Raw genomic sequence first — 26,040 nt, 5'->3', positions numbered from 1 at the left:
AACTTTCTTACCTCCTTTTCCAAGAGTTGCACCCTTTCATAATACAAATTTTTTGAAAAGTCACAACACTTGATAGTTATAATCCTTTCGAAAAGTCACAACCCTTCATAACTAAAATCCTTTAGAAAAGTCCCAATACTTTAATTGAAATATTTTTGAAGAGTCACAACTGTTCATAACTATGACCCTTTCAAAGGTTCGCATCTTTTCAATATCATTGATACCTTTTCAAAAAGTCATTTCCTTACTTCTTCATATTGCTTTCCTCTTCCATTTTTCCTTTTGAACTCCTCTCCTCGTCTCTTCCTTTTTTCTACTCTCTAAAATAAACTCTCCTACCTTTTATACCTTAATTTTAAGGAGTCGTGTCTATTTATTAAACATCTCTTGAATTCTTATTAGATTTAGTTAATTTATATTATTCTATGTTATATTATTTATTTACTTACTTATATGTGTTTATTTTATTTATTATTAAATTCTATTTAGAAAGTTAACATACTTTCTACAATATTGTCTCTTGTATTTAATTTTCTTTCTTTCTTTACTCATTGAAATTTTATTATTTTTTAATTATTTAAAATATCATACTAAATATTATTTTATTAATAATATAGATTAAATAATTATTATTTCCTTGGTTTATAGTTTAGTATTAGTTTTAATATAACTTTTTTATTTATTTAATAACATTGTATTATCTAATTATTATTAAAATTCTATCTAAAAAATTTTGTCATATCCCCATTTTAAGATAGAATTTTAATATTAATTATATAATGCAATGTTATTAAATAAATAATAAATTTATATTAAAACTAATACTAAACTATAAACCAAGGAAATAATAATTATTTAATCTATATTATTAATAAAATAATATTTAGTATGATATTTTAAATAATTAAAAAATAATACAATTCAATGAATAAAGAAAGAAAGAAAATTAAATATGATTTTATTTAAATGTCGAAGGATGGATGGGTGGGCGCTCTGCAACTTGAGCTGGGGTATCCGTGCCCTAGCTTTGTCTAAACCTTTACGTGCTGCATTGGAGGGCATTTTGTGTTTGTTGGGAAAGGTGTGTGATTGGCCGTTTGGTGTTTGTGCAGGTTATTGCCCGTTTTTACTACATTTTCCTTGGTTCTGACCTGCGTGGGAAGCTTTCTCCGTAGCTGGAAGCCTACATGTCCGCAGCCCTTGGTTCTTCTCTTTTGCGTGGGGTGGGAGGCTTGAAGGAGTGGAGTTTTGGTGTTGGGAGGGGATTAAAAGAAGGGTGGGGGGAGGATTTCCTCTCCCATTTTTGGGGTTCGTTGTTTCCCTGGCATAATGGTCGGCTCGAAGGGTGAGACGTTAGTGAGGAGCCCTCACTTGGACTTTTGGGCAGCGATAGCCGCAAAATTTTCAAATCAAGGGATGAAGACCTTCGATAACAATCTGTTTGCTCCAAACACCGAGACTGCTGATTTGGGGTTATCTAGTGGCTCAAGGATTACGAAGACTAACGGTTGTCTCGAGAGGTGCAAGGAGAGGCCAAAACTGGTTATTCCGACTGAGATGATTACTAAAGATGTGGAGTATTAATCACATCATTCTTTATATTGTAAGTTTTTGGGAATGAGGGTTTCCCTACAATTTTTGGAGGTTTGGGCTCGGAGGACCTGGGAGCCGAAGGGGGAAATGGAGATAATGTTGTTGGCGAACAATTATTTCATGGTTACGTTTAATTGCACTGCTGATCACAATCAGATATTTGAGGGAGGTCCTTATTTTCATAATAAGGTTGGGTTGGTTATCAAGCCATGGCATGCAGGTTTCAACCCTGCAGAGGAGCTTCCAAATTGTGTCCCAGTGTGGGTGCATTTACCAAGGTTCCCGGTGGAATGTTGTCGAGAGGATGTGTTGCACCTTTTGGCCTCAATGCTTGGAAATCCTGTTGGGACTTCATCGCAGACTTTGGGTAAAAAGGTAATGACTTTTGCATGCATATGTGTTGAAATTGATCTAAGTAGACCTTTACCCGATGCAATAGAGATGTGTGCGGGTTCTTATTCTTGGGTGCAACATTTGGACTACGAAACTCTCCCTTTTTTTTGTTGGCTTTGTCGAGAATATGGCCATTTGCAGTGGAGATGCCCAAGGTACAAATCTAGGGAGACCCAACCTTGCACAAACTGTGAGCAATCTTCTTGAAACAGATCAAGGGAAGAGTATTTCTCTGGATGAGGCTGGTGCTTCTGATGGTTTTGCCCCGGTCAAGGCTCGTAATCGGAATAGGGGTCAAACGAGGCCTTTTAAAGAAAGGTATGATGATGGTACCTTCAACAGATTTGAGGTTTTGGATGAGCTCAACCAACAGGAGGTGAACTCAGGTTTGATCAACTTGGATCAAGGGCTTGTGGGCTTAGCTCAGGAGGATCCTATCCTTGATTCTTCTATGGAACCATAGGGGGATGATTGTTGACACTTGGAAGCGTATCAGCAAAGGGGATTTTCTGAGATGCAAGAACCCTTGGCCACTGTTACTACAACAGGAGTGGAATCTTCATCTATTGGGTGGAAAATTGGTTTAGACTCGGTAGTGAAGATTAAGCCTCCTCCCAAATTGGGCATTTTGCAGAAAGATATTAAGAAAGGTGGGACTGAGAAATTGGTTAAACCTGGCAGAAAAAGGGATATGGAAAAGATTAAACTAGCTGGTGAAAATTTGGTGGTGTTAGGGGCAGTTAAGCCTCTGGATTCTATATTTTCATGCCCCTTGAAATGATTGTTTTATCATGGAATGTACGGGGCTTGAATAGTGGCCCTAGACAAAAAGTGGTTCATGAGTTGGTCAGAAGGCAACGTCCTGATGTCGTCCTTTTGCAGGAAACTAAGTTATCTGTTAAGAGTATGCAAGGTTTTTGATGCCTAAGTTGTGGAGAAATGGGGAGTGTCAGTGCATTGGAGCTCATGGAGCTTCTGGGGGTCTAGCATGCTTATGGAGTCTTCAAAGAATCCAGCCTTTTTGGTGGATTTCCTCTAAATCCTCTTTGTCTATGATTGCTACTAGCCTTGAGACAGGGGACATCATTTTATTTTCCAATATTTATGCTCCTACTGATTTCCAGGCTAAACAAGGTTTGTGGTCCCACATCAGATTGATCCGTATTATGATGTCTTTTCATCCTTGGATTTTGGCTGGAGATTTCAATGCTATTTGTGAGTTGGCTGAGAAGCATGGTGGTACTAGAAGGTTGGAGCTCTCTGCATTGTTGCTTCGAGACTATCAATTCCTTGAATCTTGTTGATATCAAACCTAACAATGGCCAAGTCACCTAGAATAATTGTTGGGTTGGTGAGTCTTGTATTGCAGAAAGGTTAGATCGGTTTCTAGTTTCTTGTTACTGGGTTGGAGGGATGTGGTTATCTTGCTCTGAGATCTTGGATTGGAGAGGATCGGATCATTGGCCTATCAAATTGGCTACAGAGTCAACTCAGTTGCTTCGTAAACCTTTTAGGTTCCAACTCATGTGGTTACGAGACTCATCTTTGAATGATTTGGTTTTTGATTGGTGGAAGAAGGGTAGACCTGCCTATGGTACATCAATGCATGTCTTTTCTAAGCTTCTTCAATATGTTAAATTTGAGCTCAAACGATGGAATCGTCTATATTTTGGGAATGTCTTCCATGAAAAGGCATTGGCCTAGGCAGATTTGGATGACATTACAAGGAGGATAAGGGAGGATGGGATCACAGCTGAAGTTCTTTAGGACGAGCTCAGGCTGTGAAAATGCTGGAAGAATGGGAACTGCGTGAGGAAATGTATTGGAAACAAAAGGCTTGAATTGAGTGGCTTCAGGAAGGGGACAAAAATACTGCTTTTTTCTTCAATTCTTTGAAAGCTAGGCGCCATGGCAATTCTATCTCTAGTCTAGTGAATGATAGGGGAGACCATCTTTCTTTCTTCCCAGAAATGTCTAGGGAGGCAGTGCAGTACTTTGAATTTCTCTCTCGAGAGGACTCGCAAGGGTGGTCTCCTGAGGAAGTGCAAATTCTTTCTTGTATCCCTTCTCTTGTATCTAGAGATATGAATCAGCAGCTCATGAGGGATATCGTGCTTGAAGAGCTTGAAGGTATTGTGTTTAATGTGAAGAAAGGGAAGGCACCGGGTCCCAATGGTTTCCCAATTGATTTTTTTCAAGAATTCTAGGATATCATCAAATTTGATCTCCTGGCTATGGCTCATGAGTCTCAACACAATAAGCAAATGTTAAGGGCTCTTAATGCTACTTTTCTTGCTCTTATCCCCAAGAATGAGGGGGCTGATAGGTTAAGCCAATTTCGGCTCATCTCTTTATGTAATGTAATTTATAAAATTATTTCTAAACTTATTGCTGACAGGTTGAAGAAGGGGCTTGTTGATTTGACCTCTGAAGAGCAAAGTGAATTTGTAGCTGGTAGGCAAACTCTAGATGGGATTGTCATTGCAACTGAGGTCATCCATTCTATGGCCAGCTCAAAAGAAAAAGCAATGTTTATCAAATTGGACATGGCTAAGGCTTATGATAGAGTTAGGTGGCCCTTCCTTCGGCGGGTTCTTAGTGCTTTTGGCTTTGTAGAAGAATGGATTCAATGGGTTTGGAGTTGTGTTACTTCAGTTTCTTTCTGGGTGCTTATCAATGGAAGCCATTCTAAGCTTTTTGGGGCTTCGTCAAGGAGATCCTCTCTCCCCTTATTTGTTTATTCTTTTGGCAAAAGGCTTGGGGAGATGGAAAAAACAGAATGTGGAGTCTGGTCTTATTCAATGTTAGAGGTGGGGTGGCACCTTACCTTCGCAAACTCACTTGCAATTTGTGGATGATACTGCTTTGATGGGGATGGCTGCAATGAGGGAGGCCTCTAATCTACGTAGGGTCTTGGATGCTTACTTGGTTTCCTCCAGTCAACAGATTAATGAGCAAAAATCTTCCATCTTCTTCTTCAATACTTTGGGCCCTATTCAGCAAAGGATTGCTAACGAGATTTCAGATCAGGAGTCTTCCATTGACGTATCTTGGCATTCCCATCTCGGTAAGTAGACTACCTAGGGAGTCTTGGCAGATTATTTTGGACAAATTTCATGTGAAAGTTAATCACTGAACTCATCGTTGGTTATCCTTTGCTAGTCGTGTCCAGTTGATTAAGTCAGTTGTGTAGGCTCTGCCCGTTTATAGATGCATGCTCTAGGTTGCTCCTGTGGGCTTTTTAAAGGATCTTGATTCTGTGATGCGCCAATTTTAATGGGCTGGTTGCTTGGAGTCCTCTAAATGGAGTTTGGTTAGATGGTAAGTGGTTTGTAGTTTGAAACAATATGGTGGATTAGGCTTAAGGCAGTCGGCTTTGATTGGGGAGGCTTTGGCTGCTAAACTTTACTGGCGATAGTGTAATTAGCAGGATAAGAGCTGGGCCAAGGTTCTTTCTTAGAAGTATCTCTCGGGGATTCCTCATCTAGATATTTTTAGGTACTCCCTTGTGGGGAAGGGATCGGTGATTTGGGACATCGTTAAGAAAGGGGCTATGCTTATCAAGGATGGCTTATTTTGGATCTGCAAGAGAGGGACGGAGACCCAATTCTGGTCTGATTCTTGGGATGGTTATCCCCCCATCATTTCTCAGTTTCCTAACCTGTTGATACTTTGTTAGAGATTTCTGGAGGCTGGTTGGTTACGGGTGTGTGACTTTAAGTCCTTTTCCCCCTGTGGTCAGATGGAGATGGCTAAATGGAAGTCCCCAAATGAGTGGCCGATTGCTGGTTTGCAGGAGGAATGTGTTGTGCTGCATAATATCCTCTCCAATAGCAGATGTTGCTCTCTCCAGGAAGATGATGTGCTTGCCTAGTCTCCCAATCCTATGGGGACCTATACTATATCCTCTGGCTATAGTAGGTTACTGTCTCATAAGTTGGTGGGGCTTGAAATTCAATGATGGAAAAGGGTCTGGAACAAGCTTTCTTGGCCAAAATGTAATTGTTTTGTTGGGACGTTGGCTTGGAATAAGTGTTTGACTTGGGATAATATTCAGAAGAGAGGCTTCCTTGGTCCTTCTATCTATATTATGTGTGGGGCTAATGATGAGGATTCTACCCACTTGTTCTTTCGTTGCCCTTTTTCCCTACAACTTTGGCATTTTTGGTGGGGTGTTTGGACAACTCCTTGTGTTCATGCGTCCTCCTGGATTGAGTTTTGGCAGGGGATGGGTCGGCCCCCTTCTGTGGCACCCTTTCTACAGGAGATTTGGTTTGTGGGGCCTATCTTCTTATTGTGGCAGATTTGGTTGGAGCGCAATCGAAGGATTTTTCGTGGAGAACAGAGACTAGTGCAACAAATTTGTTAGAGGTTATTGGGCATGGTTCAAGGGACAGTGGAGGCTAGGTGTGAAGTGGAATTCGCTTTGGGGAAACAGGATATAGAGTTGGTGGAGAGATTGGGAATTTTGGGACCTTCTTTGGCCATGATTAGGGCTAAGAGAAGGCATCATGAGAAGCAAAAAATTGATAGGGTTGGCAACTAGCAACTTCTCGCTTATGGTGTCTTGAAGATCAATACTGATGGATCTTCGAGGGGTAATCCTTGTCTAGCTGGTATTGGCGGGATTGGTAGAGATTCTCTGGGTTCAGTGATCTTTCTCTTTTCGATCTATGAAGGGATACAAACCATTAACTTGGTGGAAGGGCTCGCTATTCTTGCCGCTCTTGAGAGAGCTCACACTATAGGGTGGAGAAGGATAGTTTGTGATTATGATTCCTAGGTTTTGATCAATTTACTTATTGAACAAAAAGTGGATGATGTTAACTGGTAGTTGGCTAGGATTGTACAACAGATTTTGTGGGTTAGTTCTTTGATGAAAATGGTGACTTTTGTCCATATTCCAAGGGAGTGGAATAGGGTAGTTGATTGTGTGGCGAAATGGGCTTCTGAGCATGCTAAGAGATGGAGAATTGAGGAGTGGGAGTTGGTCCCTTGGGAGCTCCATCTTGATTTAAGGAATATTCTTGATAAGGATAGGGTTGAGAATGGGGAGAGATGATGGTGTTGGCTGTTTTATCTTTGTTTGGGGATGTGCTTTTGTTTTTCCTTGGAGCCTCAAGCCCTTGCTTTCTTTGTAATGGTGCTTTCTGATTTGCAATAAAGTTTTTACCCCCTTTTATTTTAAAAAAAAGAAAGAAAATTAAATACAAGAGACAATATTGTAGAAAGTATGTTAACTTTCTAAATAGAATTTAATAATAAATAACATAAACACATATAAGTAAGTAAATAAATAATATAACATAGAATAATATAAATTAACTAAATCTAATGAAAATTCAGAGATGTTTAACAAATAGACACGACTTCTTAAAATTAAGATATAAAAGGGAGGAGAGTTTATTTTAGATAGTAGAAAAAAGGAAGAGAAGAGGAGAGGAGTTCAAAAGGAAAAATGAAAGAGGAAAGTAATATGAATAAAATAAGGAAGTGTCTTTTTGAAAAGGTATCAATGATATTGGAAGGGTCATAATTATGAACAGTTGTGACTCTTCAAAAATATTTTAATTGTAAAGTATTGGGACTTTTCTAAAAGATTTTAGTTATGAAGGATTGTGACTTTTTGAAAGGATTATAACTATGAAGTGTTGTGACTTTTCAAAGGATTTGTATTATGAAAGGGTGCGACTGGAAAAGAAGAAGGTAAGAAAGGTATGTTTATAATTTATATTTGTTTAATTATGTTTATGAATTTATTTATGAACCATATTTGTCGATAATATTGTGTAAGCTCATGGGGTTAACACCATGGATATTAATGTGAACTCGAAGCATGGAGCATTTGATATATTAATATCTACATTGTTCGCCATGGCCGAGATTCGATATCGAAGCATGGATCATGGAGATATTATGATCTCCATGTTCGGCCATGGCCGATAATCGATGTGCTTGTAATGTCCCCTTTCTAGCATTCATAGCATGATGTTGTCGTTAGCCTATTTCGCCACAGTCCCGTAGGCTAACTAGGACATTAAAGGGGCTTAGAGGCCATTTGGCCTAGACAGTTTCAGTTGCAGGTCTTTCTGAGGGGTTTTGGGGCAACTTTGGGCATACTTACTATTTATAGTAAGTCATCTTGGACATGGCCGGACATTCAGTCACAGTGGTATGTCGATGGTAATTGTTTAAAATCGACAGGAAAGCTTATTTATCATTGATAAGATTTGTTATGCATTGATAAAGCCATTTTATAAAGTTAAATTTAAATATTTAACTTTATTAATGCATAGACTATAGTTTGTGGGAAATATTTAAATTAAAAGAGTTCCCTTTATTTTTATAACACATTGGAGACATAAGGTACATAAAGGGAGTTATGTTTTATCCCACATTGAGAAAACGAAGGATTGAGCTCTTGTGAGAACACTATAAAAGAAATGGAAGAGCTTTTTTTTTGTATGCTTGGATGAAGATTAATGTTATGTTGCTGGATATCCGATTATCGGGCTTGGAGGACGGAATCCCTCTTTGCTAGCATTCTCTTCGCTGTTGGAAGACACAGTCAGGAGGATCAAGGGTGTTTTCACTTCAGGAAACACACTGGGTTTCATTTGGGGTGTTCGCATAAAGAAATTTACAAGGGTTTGAGATGCAGATCTGAAGTTAGTTATTGCTATAGTGCCGCATGAACAGTATTTTGCTACAGTCAGCATGAACAGTATTTTGCTACAGTACGGCGTGAACAGTGTTGGTATCAAGTTTACTTGTTTTTCCGGCTGATTAGAAGTTTGGAGGGCTGCCGACTACATCTGCAAAATACTACGGCAACTAATTCCAGGTTTCTTCTGTCAAATTTTGATACTTTGCATAATAATTGTTGAATACAAGTCTGAATAGTTGTTGCAGCCTTTAAGGCAGCTGTAAGTGCACATCTACATTTAAAAATCACCCTTTATCAGCAGATTGAAAGAGTTTCCAGCTTTTTCATATACTATTGAATGTGTGCCAAGTGTTTGTGAAAATGTTATGATGTGTAATATGCATTTTAATGTCACTTCATAGTTGTTCGTAAATCTACTCATTGGAAAGCAATTTATTGAGGAAATCAGCTTTATGAGTTTGCATACAAAGTGTTTGACAATATTCCTTAAGTTAAATTTCTACAAGTCAAAGTTCAAATCAGGGGAGGATATTACAGTGGTATCAGAGCTATAAGTCCTGCCATCCTGTGGAGGTCTTATAGGAAATTTGGAACTGGCGGATAGAGGGGAAAGTGTTTGATGAAATGTCAAAACACTAAAATCAGAGCATTTATGTTTGAGCATGCGCCAGGGGCCTTATAATTTCCGCAATACCAGAGCAAGACAAAGTAGGAGTTCAGACCTGCAAAGCAAACAGTCTAGTTCATCCGTACAGGGGGGTATAGAATCCAGTCATACAGACACAGCGGAGGTATTCTTTGATCAAGATAGCAATATGGGTGACCAAGATGACAGGAATACAAGATTAGGTGGAGGCGGGAATGCCGGTCCAGAGCCTGGAGAGAAAAGATTCTTACAGTTATTAGAGACCTTGGTACAGGGTCAACGAGTAGCAGAACAAAGGGCACAGGAACAGAATCAGAGATTGGATCTTATGATGCAGATGATGGCTCGTCAAATGGGGTTGAATGCTAACATGGGTGGAGGAAATAATCAGAATGGTAACAATTAGAATGGAAATGATCAGGTTGGGACACATAATGGAGATGAACAAGTTGGGACCAATTTATGCACCCCAGCGAGCTAGGACAGTGAGTTCAAGGCCCATGATTCCTACATTTCCTCCTAGAGCTCCAGAGTAGCTCGTACCAGAGCCCCAAATTACTGATATACAAGACCAGTTGAGGAGAGATTGGGAAGCCGGAGGGCCAGATTTTACTGCTGCAATTACCTTTAGGGAGTATATGGATGTGCAGATGAAACATGTGCCACGTGGACATGACAGGAACCAGAGCTATGAGCTACGGAAGAAAGTAGGGAGACTTGAGTTACCGTATTATGATGGCTCAAGAAAGTCTACAGCAAGAGCTTGGGTTCAAAAGCTTGACACATACTTTCAATTGAACCCTATGCCCGAGGAAGAAGCTATTAAGTACGCAGCAATTCATCTGGATGGGTTAGCACACGAGTGGTGGCATCATGGTATGGTCACTATGGGACATGCACACATTACCTCATATGTGGAGTTTACAGAGAGGCTGATTGAACGTTTTGATAGGAAGGATCCAGAACTCCATTTCAAGGAGTTAGCTCAGCTTAAACAGTGGGGATCATTGGAAACATACATTTCAAAGTTTCAGAAACTTGCAGTGTTAGTAACAGATGTATCTGAACGGAGGATACTAGTTCTATTTATGGATGGGTTAGCTGATCCGTTGAGAGGGTGGATTAAAGCTCTCAACCCTCCCACTTTGCAAGAAGCCATTAAGAATGCTCGTGACATTGATTCCTCTTCATCTTCAAAAAATAAATTCCAAGCAAAGAGTTTCCCTTCAAGGAAAGATAAGGACAGGAAACCTTTTCATAAAGAGGTTCAACCAGCTAAGGAGGAAAGTAAGAGGTTGGACAATGAGACACTTAATGATCTCAGGAAGAAGAAGCTTTGTTTTCATTGTAGGGAGCCTTGGGATTTGTCACATAAGTGTCCATTGAAAGCAAAAGCTAAGCAGATGGAGTACTTTTCAGCCAAAGAGTCAGTAGATGGAGATTCAGAGCAGTCATCCGAATCAGATGGAGATGATGATAGTTCTTCACAGGAGGAAGCACGCGGTGATAGCACGATAGCTCAGTTGTCAAGTATATAGGAGGCCGTCACTTTCAAAGTTAGGGGAACCTTGGATGGACAGAGAGTTGTGGCACTCATTGATACAGGGGCGACACATAACTTCATTGATGAGAAGTTTGTGACACGCAGAGGGCTACATACAGAGGAACATAGGGGATTTAAGGTGATAGTTGCCGATGGCTTCAAAATTGAATGTACTAAGAAAATCTCCAACTTGCAGCTTCGTTTGGGAGATTATGACATGACAAGAGATTTCTTTGTGGTCAACATTGGTGATTAGGATATGGTGCTTGGGATGAACTGGATGAAGTCTCTGGTAGAGTTTACATTTAACCTTGAGAAAATGGAAATGAGGTTTGAGGCAAATGGTAAGAAGATAGTGCTTAGAGGTTTGTCAGATGGGAGACTTCGAGTGGTGTCACTCAAGTGGATGCAGAGTTTCTTTAGACATGATCAGGTGCAGTGGGCAGCAGAGTTTAGAGTAATGCCTGAGATGACAGAGCAGCATAAACAAGAGTATCCACCTGATGTACAAAAAATAATAACCAAACATACTAAGGTGTTTGGTGAGATACCTCCAGGGAGACCCCCGGATAGGGGAATCGAGCATGTTATTGAATTAGAGGAAGGGGCTAAGCCAGTTATCATCACACCTTACCACCATCCGAAGAGATGTAAGGATGAAATAGAAAAAGCAATTAAGGAGTTGATTGACATAGGGCACATACGGCCAAGCAAAAGTCCTTTCGCTTCTTCAGTAGTATTGGTGAAGAAGAAGGATGGTACAATGAGGATGTGCATTGATTATAGGGAGCTAAACAAGAAGACAATCAAGAACCGATACCCTATCCCGCGCATCGATGAGCTTATTGATGAATTGCATGGTGCATGCTACTTCTCCAAGATTGATTTGAGATTCGGCTACCATCAGATACGGGTTAGAGAGGTGGATGTGGAGAAGACAACTTTTAGATGCCACTATGGACATTTTGAGTTCTTAGTCATGCCCTTTGGGTTGACAAATGCCCCTGCCACTTTCCAGTCCTGTATGAATAGAGTGTTCAGAGATCAGTTGAGGAAGTTTGTGTTGATATTTTTTGATGATATACTGATATACAACCGTACTTTGGAGGAACATTTGAAGCATATTGATACAGCGCTCAGTATTCTAGAGAGGGAGTCATTATATGCCAAGATGAGTAAATGTGAGTTTGGGATGACAGAGTTGCTCTATCTAGGGCATATTATTAGTGCAGGAAGTGTTCAGGTTGACCCAGACAAGATCAGGGCCATTCTGGATTGGCCACCACCGAGGAACACTTTACAACTCAAGGGATTTCTCGGGCTTTGTGGGTTCTACCGCAGATTTGTGAAGGGATTTTCACAGATAGCAGCACCACTTACAAATTTGACACGGAAAGATAGTTTCAAGTGGTCAGAGAGGGCTCAAGATTGTTTTGACAGGTTTAAGGAGCTGATGAGTACATGTCCTGTTTTAGCCATTCCAGATTTCACCAGGCCCTTTGAGCTGCAGTGTGATGCCTCGAGAGAGGGCATAGGAGCTGTTCTCATGCAAGACAAACATCCCATCGCATATGAGAGTAGAAAATTACGAGGTGTGGAGAGAACCTATAGCATCTACGACAAAGAGATGCTAGCAATCATGCACGCGCTAGCTAAGTTCAGGCAGTACTTAGTGGGAAGCCGGTTCACAGTAAAAACAGATCATAATAGCTTGAAACATTTCCTTGGACAAAAGGACCTTAATGACAGGCAACAGAAATGGGTGAGTAAATTACAGGCTTATGATTTCGACATAGCCTATGTCAAAGGGAAGAAAAATATTGTTGCAGATGCTTTATCTAGAAGGCCTCATTTGCTTGCTGTTGGGATAGTCATGGATGATTGGAGAGAGATGATCTTGGCAGAATATGCTAAGGATAGTTGGGCATCTAGCATTATTGAGGGAGCTATTCAAGATAGTCGATACACTGTCGTAAATGATCTTATCAGCTACAAGGAAAGGATTTATTTAGTACCCGAGTCTGCTATGAAGCAGAAGATTTTGAGGGCATTTCATGATTCACCAATGGCAGGACATCCCGGATTCTTTAAGACATATCGGCAGGTGAGAGTTCGCTTCACTTGGAAAGGACTCAAATCAGAGGTGCTTCAGTTTGTGAGGGAATGCCCTGTGTGTCAGCAGAACAAACAGGAACATTCTTTTCCGGGTGGTTTACTACAGCCCCTACCCATACCAGAGAAGAAGTGGGATAGCATTTCCATGGATTTTATCACAGGCCTCCCCAAGGCACAGGGTCGGGATTGTATCTTTGTTGTGGTAGACAGATTGACGAAATTTGCACATTTCTTTGCAATTTCGTCTACATATTCAGCAGCACAAACAACAAAACTATTTTTTCGAGAGGTATTCAGACTACATGGGATACCACGGAGCATAGTCAGTGACAAAGACAGCAGATTTATGAGCCACTTTTGGCAGGAGTTGTTCAGGTTATGTGGAACAAAGCTCACTCCGAGTACCAGCTACCACCCCCAAATTGATGGGCAGACAGAGATAGTGAACAAATGGGTTGAGGGGTACCTTCGAAATTACATTGCAGGAGAGCAGAAGGCTTGGGTGAAGTGGCTACATCTAGGGGAGTACTGCTATAATACCTCTTTCCATATGTCTATTCAAATGTCCCCTTTTATGGCACTGTACGGGTATGATGCTCTTAAATTTTTTGGATTTGTTATTTGGGGACAGCAGGGTGCCTAAGGCCAAGGATACTTTGCAGGAGTGCGAGGACATTATGCGATCCTTGAAGGAAAATTTGCAAAAAGCACAAAATCAGCAGAAGCAATATGCTGATCAGCACAGGGTTGAGAGGTCTTTTGAGGTGGGAGATATGGTGTACCTCATGTTACAGCCGTATAGACAGTCCTCTCTCAAGAAGAGTGGAGCAGAGAAATTTAAACCACGCTACTATGGACCGTTCAAAGTAATCAGGAGAGTGGGCGAAGTAGCTTATGAGTTGGAGTTGCCTGCAGACAGTAAAGTGCATAATGTGTTCCATGTGTCACGCCTTAAGAAGGTATTGGGTCACAATGTGGTGCCTTTAGTAGTATTGCCACCTCTTGATGATGAGGGAAAGCTTATCTTGGTTCCCGAGGCCATACTTGATTCCAGGGAGAGGGTGCTTCGCAGGAGGACTATCAGGGAGTATCTAGTGAAGTGGAGGAACCTACCTGTCGAGGATGCTACTTGGGAAAATGAGCAGATATTACAACATCCAGAGCTGAAATTGCTTGAGGACAAGCAATTTTGGGAAGGGCGGACTGTAATGTCCCCTTTCTAGCATTCATAGCATGATGTTGTCGTTAGCCTATTTCCCCACAGTCCCGTAGGCTAACTAGGACATTAAAGGGGCTTAGAGGCCATTTGGCCTAGACAGTTTCAGTTGCAGGTCTTTCTGAGGGGTTCTGGGGCAACTTTGGGCATACTTACTATTTATAGTAAGTCATCTTGGACATGGCCGGACATTCAGTCATAGTGGTATGTCGATGGTAATTGTTTAAAATCGACAGGAAAACTTATTTATCATTGATAAGATTTGTTATGCATTGATAAAGCCATTTTATAAAGTTAAATTTAAATATTTAACTTTATTAATGCATAGACTATAGTTTGTGGGAAATATTTAAATTAAAAGAGTTCCCTTTATTTTTATAACTCATTGGAGACATAAGGTACATAAAGGGAGTTATGTTTTATCCCACATTGAGAAAACGAAGGATTGAGCTCTTGTGAGAACACTATAAAAGAAATGGAAGAGCTTTTTTTTTGTATGCTTGGATGAAGATTAATGTTATGTTGCTGGATATCTGATTATCGGGCTTGGAGGACGGAATCCCTCTTTGCTAGCATTCTATTCGCTGTTGGAAGACACAGTCAGGAGGATCAAGGGTGTTTTCAGTTCAGGAAATACACTGGGTTTCATTTGGGGCGTTCGCATAAAGAAATTTACAAGGGTTTGAGATGCAGATCTGAAGTTAGTTATTGCTATAGTGCTGCATGAACAGTATTTTGCTACAGTCGGCATGAACAGTATTTTGCTACAGTACGGCGTGAACAGTGTTGGTATCAAGTTTACTTGTTTTTCCGGCTGATTAGAAGTTTGGAGGACTGCCGACTACATCTGCAAAATACTACGGCAACTAATTCCAAGTTTCTTCTGTCAAATTTTGATACTTTGCATAATAATTGTTGAATACAAGTCTGAATAGTTGTTGCAGCCTTTAAGGCAGCTGTAAGTGCACATCTACATTTAAAAATCACCCTTTATCAGCAGATTGAAAGAGTTTCCAGATTTTTCATATACTGTTGAATGTGTGCCAAGTGTTTGTGAAAATGTTATGATGTGTAATATGCATTTTAATGTCACTTCATAGTTGTTCGTAAATCTACTCATTAGAAAGCAATTTATTGAGGAAATCAGCTTTATGAGTTTGCATACAAAATGTTTGACAATATTCCTTAAATTAAATTTCTACAAGTCAAAGTTCAAATCAGGGGAGGATATTACAGTGCCAGAATATTCTAATGTTGTCAAACATATGCATATGTCATTGGCCTTGGATAGAGGATGCCCATCCAAGAAGAATCTTAAGGGGTGCGCTCCCGGGATGACGGTGAAGTAGCTATGAGCTATGGAGCCCAATTTGGAGACATTCTTAAGATTGGAATTAACTTGGAGGGTAGAATAATATAGTTAATTTTATTATTATTATGATTCTAATGTTTATTTTTCCAAGTATTACTTGTCCTTAACTAACCCTATTAGTGGGGACATTACAGTGGTATCAAAGTAGGATCTTACCATCCTGTAGGGTTAAAGAGGATCTAGAAAAAAATTTATATAAAAGACTAATGTAGAAAGTTAATGACTATTAGAAAGGATTCAAACATATCCATGATAGATATCTAATAATTTGGACTAAAAGAAATATATATTTCAACTCAACAAAAGAAATTATTTAATTGCTTGAGGACAAACAATTTGAGGAAGGTTGGACTGTCATATCCCCATTTTAAGATAGAATTTTAATAATAATTAGATAATACAATGTTATTAAATAAATAATAAAGTTATATTAAAACTAATACTAAACAATAAATCAAAGAAATAATAATTATTTAATCTATATTATCAATAAAATAATATTTAGTATGATATTTTAAATAATTAAAAATTAATAAAATTTCAATGAGTAAAGAAAGAAAGAAAATCAAATACAAGAGACAATATTGTAGAAAGTATGTTAAACTTTCTAAATAGAATTTAATAATAAATAAAATAAACACATATAAGTAAGTAAATAAATAATATAACATAGAATAATATAAATTAACTAAATCTAATGAAAATTCAAGAGATGTTTAACAAATAGAGACGACTCCTTAAAATTAAGATATAAAACGGAGGAGAGTTTATTTTAGAGAGTACAAAAAAAGAAGAAAAGAGGAGAGGAGTTCAAAAAGAAAAATGGGAGAGGAAAGTAATATGAAGAAAATAAGGAAGTAACTTTCTGAAAAGGTATCAATGATATTGAAAGGATGCGAACCTTTGAAAGAGTCATAATTATGAATAGTTGTGACTCTTCGAAAATATTTAAATTATAAAATATTGGGACTTTTCTGAAGGATTTTAGTTATGAAGGGTTGTAACTTTTCGAAAGGATTATAACTATGAAGTGTTGTGACTTTTCAAAGGATTTGTACTATGAAAGAGTGCGACTCTTGGAAAATAAGAAGGTAAGAAAGGTATGTTTATAATTTATATTTGTTTGATTATGTTTATGAATTTATTTATGAACCATACTTGTGGATAATATTGTCTTAGCTCATGGGGTTAACACCATGGATATTATTGTGAACTCGAAGCATGGAGTATGTGATATATTAATATCTACATTGTCTACCATGGTCGAGATTTGATATCAAAGCATGGAGCATGGAGATATTACGATCTCCATCGTCGGCCATGGCCGATAATCGATGTCCCAGAATATTCTAATGTTGTCAAACATATGCATATGTTGTTGGCCTTGGATAGAGGATGCCCGTCTAGGAAGAATCTTAAGGGGTGCGCTCTTGGGATGACAGCGAAGTAACTATGAGCTATGGAGCCCGATCTGGAGACGTCCTTAAGATTGGGATTAACTTAGAGGGTAGAATAATATAGTTAGTTTTATTATTATTGTGATTCTAACGTTTATTTTGCAGGTATTACTTGTCCTTAACTAACCCTATTAGTGGTGACATTACAAATATTGATATATATTGATCTGCATGTTATTATTCAATATTATGTGTATATGCTGAATGAGATCACAGATCTCATTCTATTTTGCTTAAAAATAGATTTTTAAACTTTATTAAAAGTATTTTTGGTCTATCTTGGTCAATCCAACCCTCCAACCCTGAAATAGACCACCGACAAGGCCAAAAAGAGAAAACATATGCTATTTAGACTAAAACATTAATATTATATATGGTGGTGTATTTTTTTTATGTTGCTTTATGATTAGCATAGTGGTGTATGAACTTATTTTCTGCTGCACACACACACACACACACATATATAAATGTATGGTTTTGTATGGACGAACCCAAAACGAATTTGAATCCACCCCCAAAAAATCTTGAAGGAATTTCAAACTCAAATTTCGAACCCACATCCAACCGTGAAATAGACCACCAAGAAGGCCAAAAAGAGAACATTAATATTATATATGGTGGTGTATTTTTCTAAAACATTAATATTATATATGGTGGTGTATCAACTTATTTTCTGCTGCACACACATACATATATAAATGCATGGTTTCATATGGACGAACCCAAAATGAATTTGAATCCACCCCAAAAAAATCTTGAACAAATTTCGACTCAAATCTTGAACCCGCATCTGAACTGGCCATTTAGTCCAAAATAATACCTAGAATGATTGCTATCAATCTCACAAAGATATGAGCCAAAAGGTTATATCCAACATCATTGAAAAATCACTTCAACACATAAATTTCACCCCATCACATTGAAAAATACTCTGAACTCATCCAAACTCTAACCACACTCCAAATAAACACACTAGTCCATAGTCATTAAAACCCATATTACAAAATTGATAAAATCTTCTCATCTTATTCAAACCCAAAGCCATCTATAATGCCAAAGTCATTGTAAATCTTCAACCAAGAACTCCAAACAGCTACGGTAGATGTTTCACCACTGGAATCAGCACCTAGATGAGGCATTGTTTCTGCAACCAGAAAAGATAGAAGTTCCTGAGCTCATTCCAGCAGTATAGCATTTAATTGTCAAAGCAAGAATGATCAAATGAGGGATCAAACCAATATTTATAAAGTGATGGAAGAATCAAGTCAACTTGCATTTGAATTTGATTTACTTTTACCTCTCGTTTTACTTTTTGAAAGATACATGAAATTAATGCTAAATGGTTGACTCTTTTTGAGATCACATAATAAACGTTGAAACATTTTGTTCCACCCAGTTTGACATCCACTTTGGAGGCGATAAAATAAACTTTTAAAATATTAAACATCTCCATACCTTGGCATTTACTTCAAAGTCTAATACTTGCCTTTAAAAAAAAATTGAAGTCACCTTATTCCTAGGTGTTCATCAAGAGGCCCCCTCATGAATCCATTACCCTCACTTACGTCATATAGTAACGTATAAAAGTCTTTATGGAACAAAGAAAATCACTCTAAAACATTATAACTGGAAAGTATTGCACTGAATTGAGAGAAGATAGAAGCCAAGACCAACTTACTAAAATAGAAAGTCTTCCAAATTACTTGAAAACTTATATAGGAACCTGGAATAGGATAATGGAAACCTCATACTAAATTAGAGTGAAAAAGGGGATGTTACAATCTAGCTAATCAGAAATCTGGTTGTCATTCACTATAAGTCCATATCCACTTGAACAAATATTATCTGGAAACATTTTAAATGTGAAAATCACTGAGAATATCAATTTGTTTTCTTTACTTTCACTAGTCCTACCACCTACCACTCTCATACCATCTACCACCTACCACTCTTACCAACTCATTCTTCGATTTCTTAAGACTAGACAAGAAATGAGTCTTACCATTTCATAGAGGAACCATATAACATGGAAACTCATAATAAAAGTGAAGACAACAATTGATGTTCTTTGAGATTTTCACACTTACAATATTTCCAAATAAGATTTGTTCAAGTCAATATGGACTTAAAACAAATGCCAACCAGATTTCTGGTTGGCTAGATCACACAAGGCACAAGCTAAGAGCATACATCTGTTTGCCTTACACAAGACACTGGAATTATAAAGCGTGTACAAATTTCATAACTTTCTTAGACTTGAAAAGACTCTAAAACTCAAACCTTTGATCCATTGAGATTAGAATATAATTATTTATTATTGTATTATATTTATTTTATTGTACTATAATAATATAATATATACATTTTTTAAACATGGTTTTCCTCAAATTTTTCCCGTATAAATCCCAATTTTTTAATTAAATCTTGTACTATGACTTGCTGGTTTTCTAGAAGGATTTTTTACTTCTGATTTGCCAAGGAGAAACAGTAGACTTAAAATAACAAGTTCATGACCACGTTTGAAGGGGTAAATAGCCAAAAATACACTACAAATCATGATTCATAATCTCCTCAAAATTGCATTAGCAAGAGCCAAGAACAAGTTGGAAAAGTAAGGACTAAAATGTAACAGCAAGGGGCCCTTTCATTTTGAGTGTTTACACCATAAATATTGCTCAAATCTCTCAACTGTATAGGATCTCATGTTGTATAAAATAGTTGAATTTCAGAATGAGTTCTACCCTAAACACATTAAATTCATTTCTCCAAGTTCTACAGAAGCTCAAATCCCCCTAATGAAGTCACATTAATTTTTTTTGGTTACATGGAAATGATGAATATATTGATAAGTAGGAGATAATTTCCACAGCAAGTCAAATTGTGATATTGCTATCAGGATTTAATTGTGTGATTTTTGAGTCAAACTCATTGACCCATGTTTCATGAGTAGTGATTCAACATGAATCCATCTCTCATGACAATAAATAGAACACTTAGCACTCATTGGATCTAGGGGATGCTTACAAGGGTGAAGCACCGGGACTTCCTGGGAGGTCACCCATCCCAGTACTACTCCAGCCTGCTACAGAGTTTCCTCCATGGTTAAACCCAAAGTGTGCGATGAATATATTTATGAATGAAAAGATGAAGTTTAACTTTAGGTACATAAGATCTCTTGACATGATATTGCCAGATGAGGCAATTTCTATCCTTGTCATTACTGCCTAGATGAATCATTTTCTCCTGTGTTTCCTTACAGGCTTACTGTGAATTCGATTATCGTAATACTGTAAAGCCTGGGGCCATAATGGTGAAGCCTTGCGTACAGTATTTAGAGGGTGCCACAGCATTTAGATTTAACTTTTAATGGTATACAAGGGAAATGGGAAAAAACTAATCCTCTCGCAGGCTTTTACAAGTTGAGTCTCATACACAAATTTGGTGTCTGCCCTGGAAATGACCCAAAAACTAACTTAAACTTAAGAAGTAAGTTGACTTTTCTGTTTTTTTTATTGTCCTTTATGCATTCTTTTTCCCATTATTAGATCCCACCTGTTGACTATATGTTGTAAGTTGAGAATTTTCATGACATGTCACTCCTACATTGTCGCATTTCAATTCACCATCACACTTGCCTGCATCACAATGTTTGATCCATGGACCAATTCTTGACTGTTACCAAATATATAATGTAATACATTGTGGCATAACTCTTGACATGAATACTGCCTTTTTAATGTATGTTTTCTCTGATTTTTTTATTAAAAGTTGTGGACAGTTGTGCACCTTTGACTTACAGAGACCTAAATGCCAGACCGATGACTGCACCTGGAGTCTTGGCTAACACAAACAAAACCATAAAGCCAAACATATCAAAATGCTCTCGGTAATAGATGTATTTCAATCACAAATAGCAATGTAGAAATTAATTGTTAACACAGGGCATTAAGGATCTGTCACATGTTTCCACTGCCTCTGAAGTCCCTGTTTTCACTGATGGGCGACTGAATCAATAGGATGGATGAAACATTTTCTTTCATGGGGTCAGATACAAGGCCTCAATACGTTGGAGTAGAATTTTAATGCAACCACATGATATAACAAAAGTCTACGTGGAGGTAAAATAAAGAAAGTTTAGGCTGTGAACGGGTAGGTCACTACATCAATTTGCTTCCCCATACTCTATTTATCTATTTATGTGCCAGAATCACTCAAATTAATTTCTAAGTGCAATATTCACATTGTAATGTGAGCTTTGACAGAAATGCCTCCAAATGGTGCGGATAGCATCTCTGGTTTTGGAAGTATTGGAAAAGATCAAACGATTCAACTTCTTTTCTACCGGCAATAGCATATTCTGCTAAATCCTTACTAAATATGCCAAGTTATGTTAACTATTAAGAATAATAGTCTACTTTATAGGTTGATTGCAGAGAAAAGCGATTGCATGAAGGTGATAATTTTTCATTATCTAGCTCAAGCTGCTGCTTTTGTGAGGGAGAGAAAATGAACTAAAATGTTCAGTTTTCCTATGTAACTATGTACTGCACTGATGAGAGTATTTTTAAAAAGCAGAGTGGGAATTTCGAGAAATAAGAACTGGTGCTTGCTTTTATGCCAACTTTCTTCTTGAGAAATATATTTTTTTCATTGTAATCCTTCTTTATCATCTACAAAATTTGGGACTACTATATTACTGTTTTCAACTCAAGGATAAGTTCTTTTCTTTAGGGTTCTTCCATGATGTACCTAAGATTATACCCATTTGAATGTTTCTTCTGTAAGATGTTAACAGTCTTAGATCACACTGCTAACTTCCATTTCATTTCTTATTATCATTGTACAATTGAAGGCACACTTTTATTCTTGCTTTGATTCCGTTTACTTTCAATTTGGCATCTGTATTAGCTGTTCGAGCAAGGGATTTGAGTTTCCCAGGCTTTTACTTATTCTTTCTTTGCTGCTCCAAATATTGAATTCCTTTTTATCTAAGGATATGTTTCCATCTCATCTCTCGCATTACCGAGTCTTCTTTTTAAATGCACATAAGCAATCTGTATAAAGTTGAAAAGTTTTTTCTAGCACCCCGATGAATTCTTCCCTTCTGTTTTTTGTTTTGTTTTTTGAGTGTTTGAATCCTGTGGTTGCATCATAAATGCCTTTTATATTGCAAATGTGACAGATAGATTTTTTTTATCAACCATGGCAGCGGCCATTTCTATAGTTCGCATGCTTTCTTCTTGTGTGCATTGTTCAATAAAATTTCCCCTCTTTTAGTCTACTTGAAGTTTAGATCTCTTTGTTCATTGTTTATAATTATATATTCCTCTACTTTGCATTCATGATAAATGTGTATAATGTTTTCAACTAGCATGCTAGCCGTTGCTTCTATAACTTGCTCCTCTTTATATACTATCTACTTTTATACTAACCAATTCAGTGTTGCTATGATCTGCAAACTAATAAACAAATACAAACATCTCTATCTAGAAGTTGCAAAATTATTATCCATTGATATTGTATGCTTTCTTCTTGTATGCATTGTTCAACAAGTTTTCCCCCCTTTTACTAAGTTACCGATTCGGATGCGGATTCCAAAGCAAATACGAGATGCAGGACTTCTTTTCTTTTTTTTTCTCGGGGGGGGGGGGGGGGGGGTGTGGGGGGGGAATGTGGATGCGCATGCATATGGATGCGTGTGTGTGTATATATATTCCAAATATATATATATATATATATATGCAAAGAAATGAGATAAGTAATTTCAGCCTTGTCTTCTTACCTTCAAGATCAAAAGATGATCTACATTGTTTCTTTCAAGTATTTTGTTTAGATGCAAAACCTCTAGAAGGTTATTTGTACAAAGTACATAATCTGCAATTTGTTTACTTGTTTTAGATTTTAGGTATAGATTAATAAAAAAAATCCCGCCCTATAATTTGAAGAGAGAATTTCCTCTCACTATTTGTCACAAAAGTGGTAACTTAAAATGCCCTCAAACCTGAAAAGGTTTGCAAAAGCATTTCCATATAAGCTCAACTAGACAGCAGCCTAAAAGAAACATTTGCAAAGAAACTTATTGCAATTCAAAAGGAGCTGTGGAATCAGTTTTTAAGCCATTTTTAAGCACTGAGCATATAGTATTATTTGGTTGAAGTTTTCACCCACAAAGAGTTTCTTGAGGCATCAATGTCTCATTGCTGTTCAAATCTATCGTATCGCTCTTATCTTTCATTACATTCTTTTTAGTTATTTCACTCATTTTACTCATGGTTTAAGCCTAATAGAACCATGCCACATGTTAAAAAAATATTAAAAAATGTCTGTCTTTCTTTTCTGGGCGAGGAAGCTTGTGGATGCTCTCAGGTGCCTTGTGGGTGCCATCTGGATGCCACTCACAGGCATTCGGATGCGTCTAGATGCTTGAAACAGACATCTGTCTGCATCTGGGTGCCTGTGACTGGCATCCGGGTGGCACCCACAGCGCACCCATCTGCCTCCAGCACCCATCCATATCCACTTCAGCATCCAGCCTCCAGGAGGCCGAATCGGTAACTTAGCTCTTTTAGTCTACTTGAAGTTTAGATCTCTTTCTTCATTGTTTATAATTCTACATTCCTCTACTTTGCATTCATGATAAATGCATATAATGTTTTCAGCTAGCATGCTAACTGTTGCTTCTATAACTTGCTCCTCTTTATATACTATCTACTTTTATACTAACCAATTCAGTGGTGCTATGACCTGCAAACTAATAAACAAATACAAACATCTCTATTTAGAAGTTGCAAAATTATTATCCATTGATCTTGTATGCTTTCTTCTTGTCTGCGTTGTTCAATAAGTTTTACCCCCTCTTTTAGTCTACTTGAAGTTTAGATCTTGTTGTTCATTGTTTATAATTATATATTCCTCTACTTTGCATTCATGATAAATGTTTATAATGTTTTCAACTAGGATACTAGTCATTGCTTCTATAACTTACTCCTCTTTATATACTATCTACTTTTATACTAACAATTCAGTGGTGCTATGACCTGCAAACTAATAAACAAATACGAACATCTCTATTTGCAAGGTGCAAAATTATTATCCATTGTTAATGTGCTACAAATGTTCACCCTTGCCTCTATAAACGTTTCATGTTTTTTGGGTTCTTTAAGATCAGCAATGTGAAGTTTTTCTTGCATTTTAAGCTATATTTTGTGAATTTTAAGTACCTAGGTCACAAGCCGTTAGTGAGTGAACTTGCTTTTGGAGGTTGTCCAAATATCTTTTGAAAGTATTTATTCTCTTCTGCTAGGGATATTGGTGTGTCAGGTGTGGATTAGATCATGGAATGTTTCTGTTCATGTTTGTGGTGTTATTTGGAGTGAGGACTAATTGCTAAAATTGAAATGGGAAAAATCATTTTCCGCATCAAGTTTATCTTTTCCACAAAGCAATGTAAATGGGCATTATTCTCATATTAATGATGCCCTTCACAGGTGAATGCTGCTCTGATTGAAACCCTAAAGAAGGGAACTAGCTTTGGTGCCCCATGCGTTGCAGAAAATATTCTGGCAGAGATGGTTATAAAGGCAGTGCCTAGCATAGAGATGGTCCGATTTGTCAATTCAGGAACAGAAGCATGCATGGGCATGTTACGCTTGGCACGAGCATTTACTCGGAGAGAGATGATAGTTAAGTTTGAAGGTTGTTACCATGGCCATGCAGACCCCTTTTTGGTGAAAGCAGGCAGTGGTGTTGCAACTCTTGGTCTTCCTGATTCCCCTGGTGTCCCAAAAGCTACTACCTTTCAGACTCTTACTGCACCCTTCAATGATATACAGGCTGTGGAGAAACTGTTCAATCATAACAAAGGACAAATTGCTGCCGTGATTCTTGAGCCCGTGGTAGGCAATTCAGGGTTCATTGTTCCTAAAAGGGGCTTTTTGGAGGGGCTGAGGGAGCTTACAAATGCAGAAGGAGCTCTTCTAGTCTTTGACGAGGTTATGACAGGCTTCAGAATAGCATATGGAGGTGCCCAAGAGTATTTTGGCATCACCCCAGACCTTACAACCCTTGGGAAGATCATTGGTGGAGGCCTTCCGGTGGGTGCCTATGGAGGCAGAAGGGAAATAATGGATGTGGTAGCTCCTGCAGGCCCGGTGTACCAAGCTGGAACATTAAGTGGAAACCCACTTGCAATGACTGCAGGCATACACACTCTTCAAAGGTTGCAACAACCTGGTTGTTACGAGTACTTGGATAAAGTTACTGGTCGTCTAGTACAAGGTCTGCTTGAAGCTGGGAAAAATGCAGGTCACAAAATCTGTGGTGGACACATTAATGGAATGTTTGGTGTTTTCTTTACAGAGGGGCCTGTGTACAACTTTGCAGATGCAACAAAGAGTGATAGTACCAAATTTGCAAAGTTTTTCAGAGGCATGTTGGAACAAGGTGTATACCTTGCTCCCTCACGGTTTGAAGCTGGTTTTACCAGTTTAGCCCATACTGAACAGGATATAGATTTCACCGTAGCTGCTGCCAGAAGAGTTTTTGAAAGTTTATGAAATCTTTGTTGAAATATTTGATTTTGATTAAAAAAGTATGTTTTAAACTGCATTTATATATGAAAAGATATTCCTGTTCTATTAAAAGTAGTTTAATGCAATAACTCTTTTGATCCTATAGTGAAGAAATCTACAGAATTTACACCTTAACCATTAGAATTAGAATCAACCACAAATAGGAGTGATGAAAGTGATTTTGATGGTTGTACTTTCTGGGTGCGCAAGGATACAGAGACAATACAGTGGTACTAAAGGATGAAGGGCGCAAGGGAGAAGGGTTTCAGGGGCCCAAAAAAAATATAATACCTTGCTGAAGGGGTTAAAAGATTACAGATTTCTATGAACACTGTATACGAAAAAAATAGGATGAGTTCTACTGTAGTTCTCATAATTTTTTAGAGCGTTGTTCCCAATTTATTATGAGGTATGTGATCTTGTTAATGTTCCTTGGATTTTTAAATTTATGTATTACGTATCTTCTAT

At 37.9% G+C, this 26,040-nt stretch overlaps 1 protein-coding gene across 1 annotated transcript in view; it reads left to right on the top strand.

Moving 5' to 3' along the window:
- The window catches only part of LOC149540254 (uncharacterized), a 61,486-nt gene extending 35,813 nt beyond the window's left edge, over positions 1 to 25,673 (top strand). The window contains exon 3 of the mRNA XM_089799541.1: positions 24,490 to 25,673. Coding sequence (XP_089655667.1) covers positions 24,490 to 25,557 — 1,068 coding nt within the window. The 3' untranslated portion in view covers positions 25,558 to 25,673. The remainder of the gene's footprint in view (positions 1 to 24,489) is intronic.
- Positions 25,674 to 26,040: the final 367 nt, after the last annotated feature.

This window comes from Cupressus sempervirens, chromosome 9 (genome assembly GCF_028749045.1).
Source record: "Cupressus sempervirens isolate cs-2001-9-10 chromosome 9, ASM2874904v1, whole genome shotgun sequence".
In the NCBI taxonomy this organism is placed as follows: domain Eukaryota; kingdom Viridiplantae; phylum Streptophyta; class Pinopsida; order Cupressales; family Cupressaceae; genus Cupressus; species Cupressus sempervirens.
The sequence above is the reverse complement of the archived record's forward strand: the minus strand, read 5'-3'. Positions and strand labels throughout refer to the sequence as shown.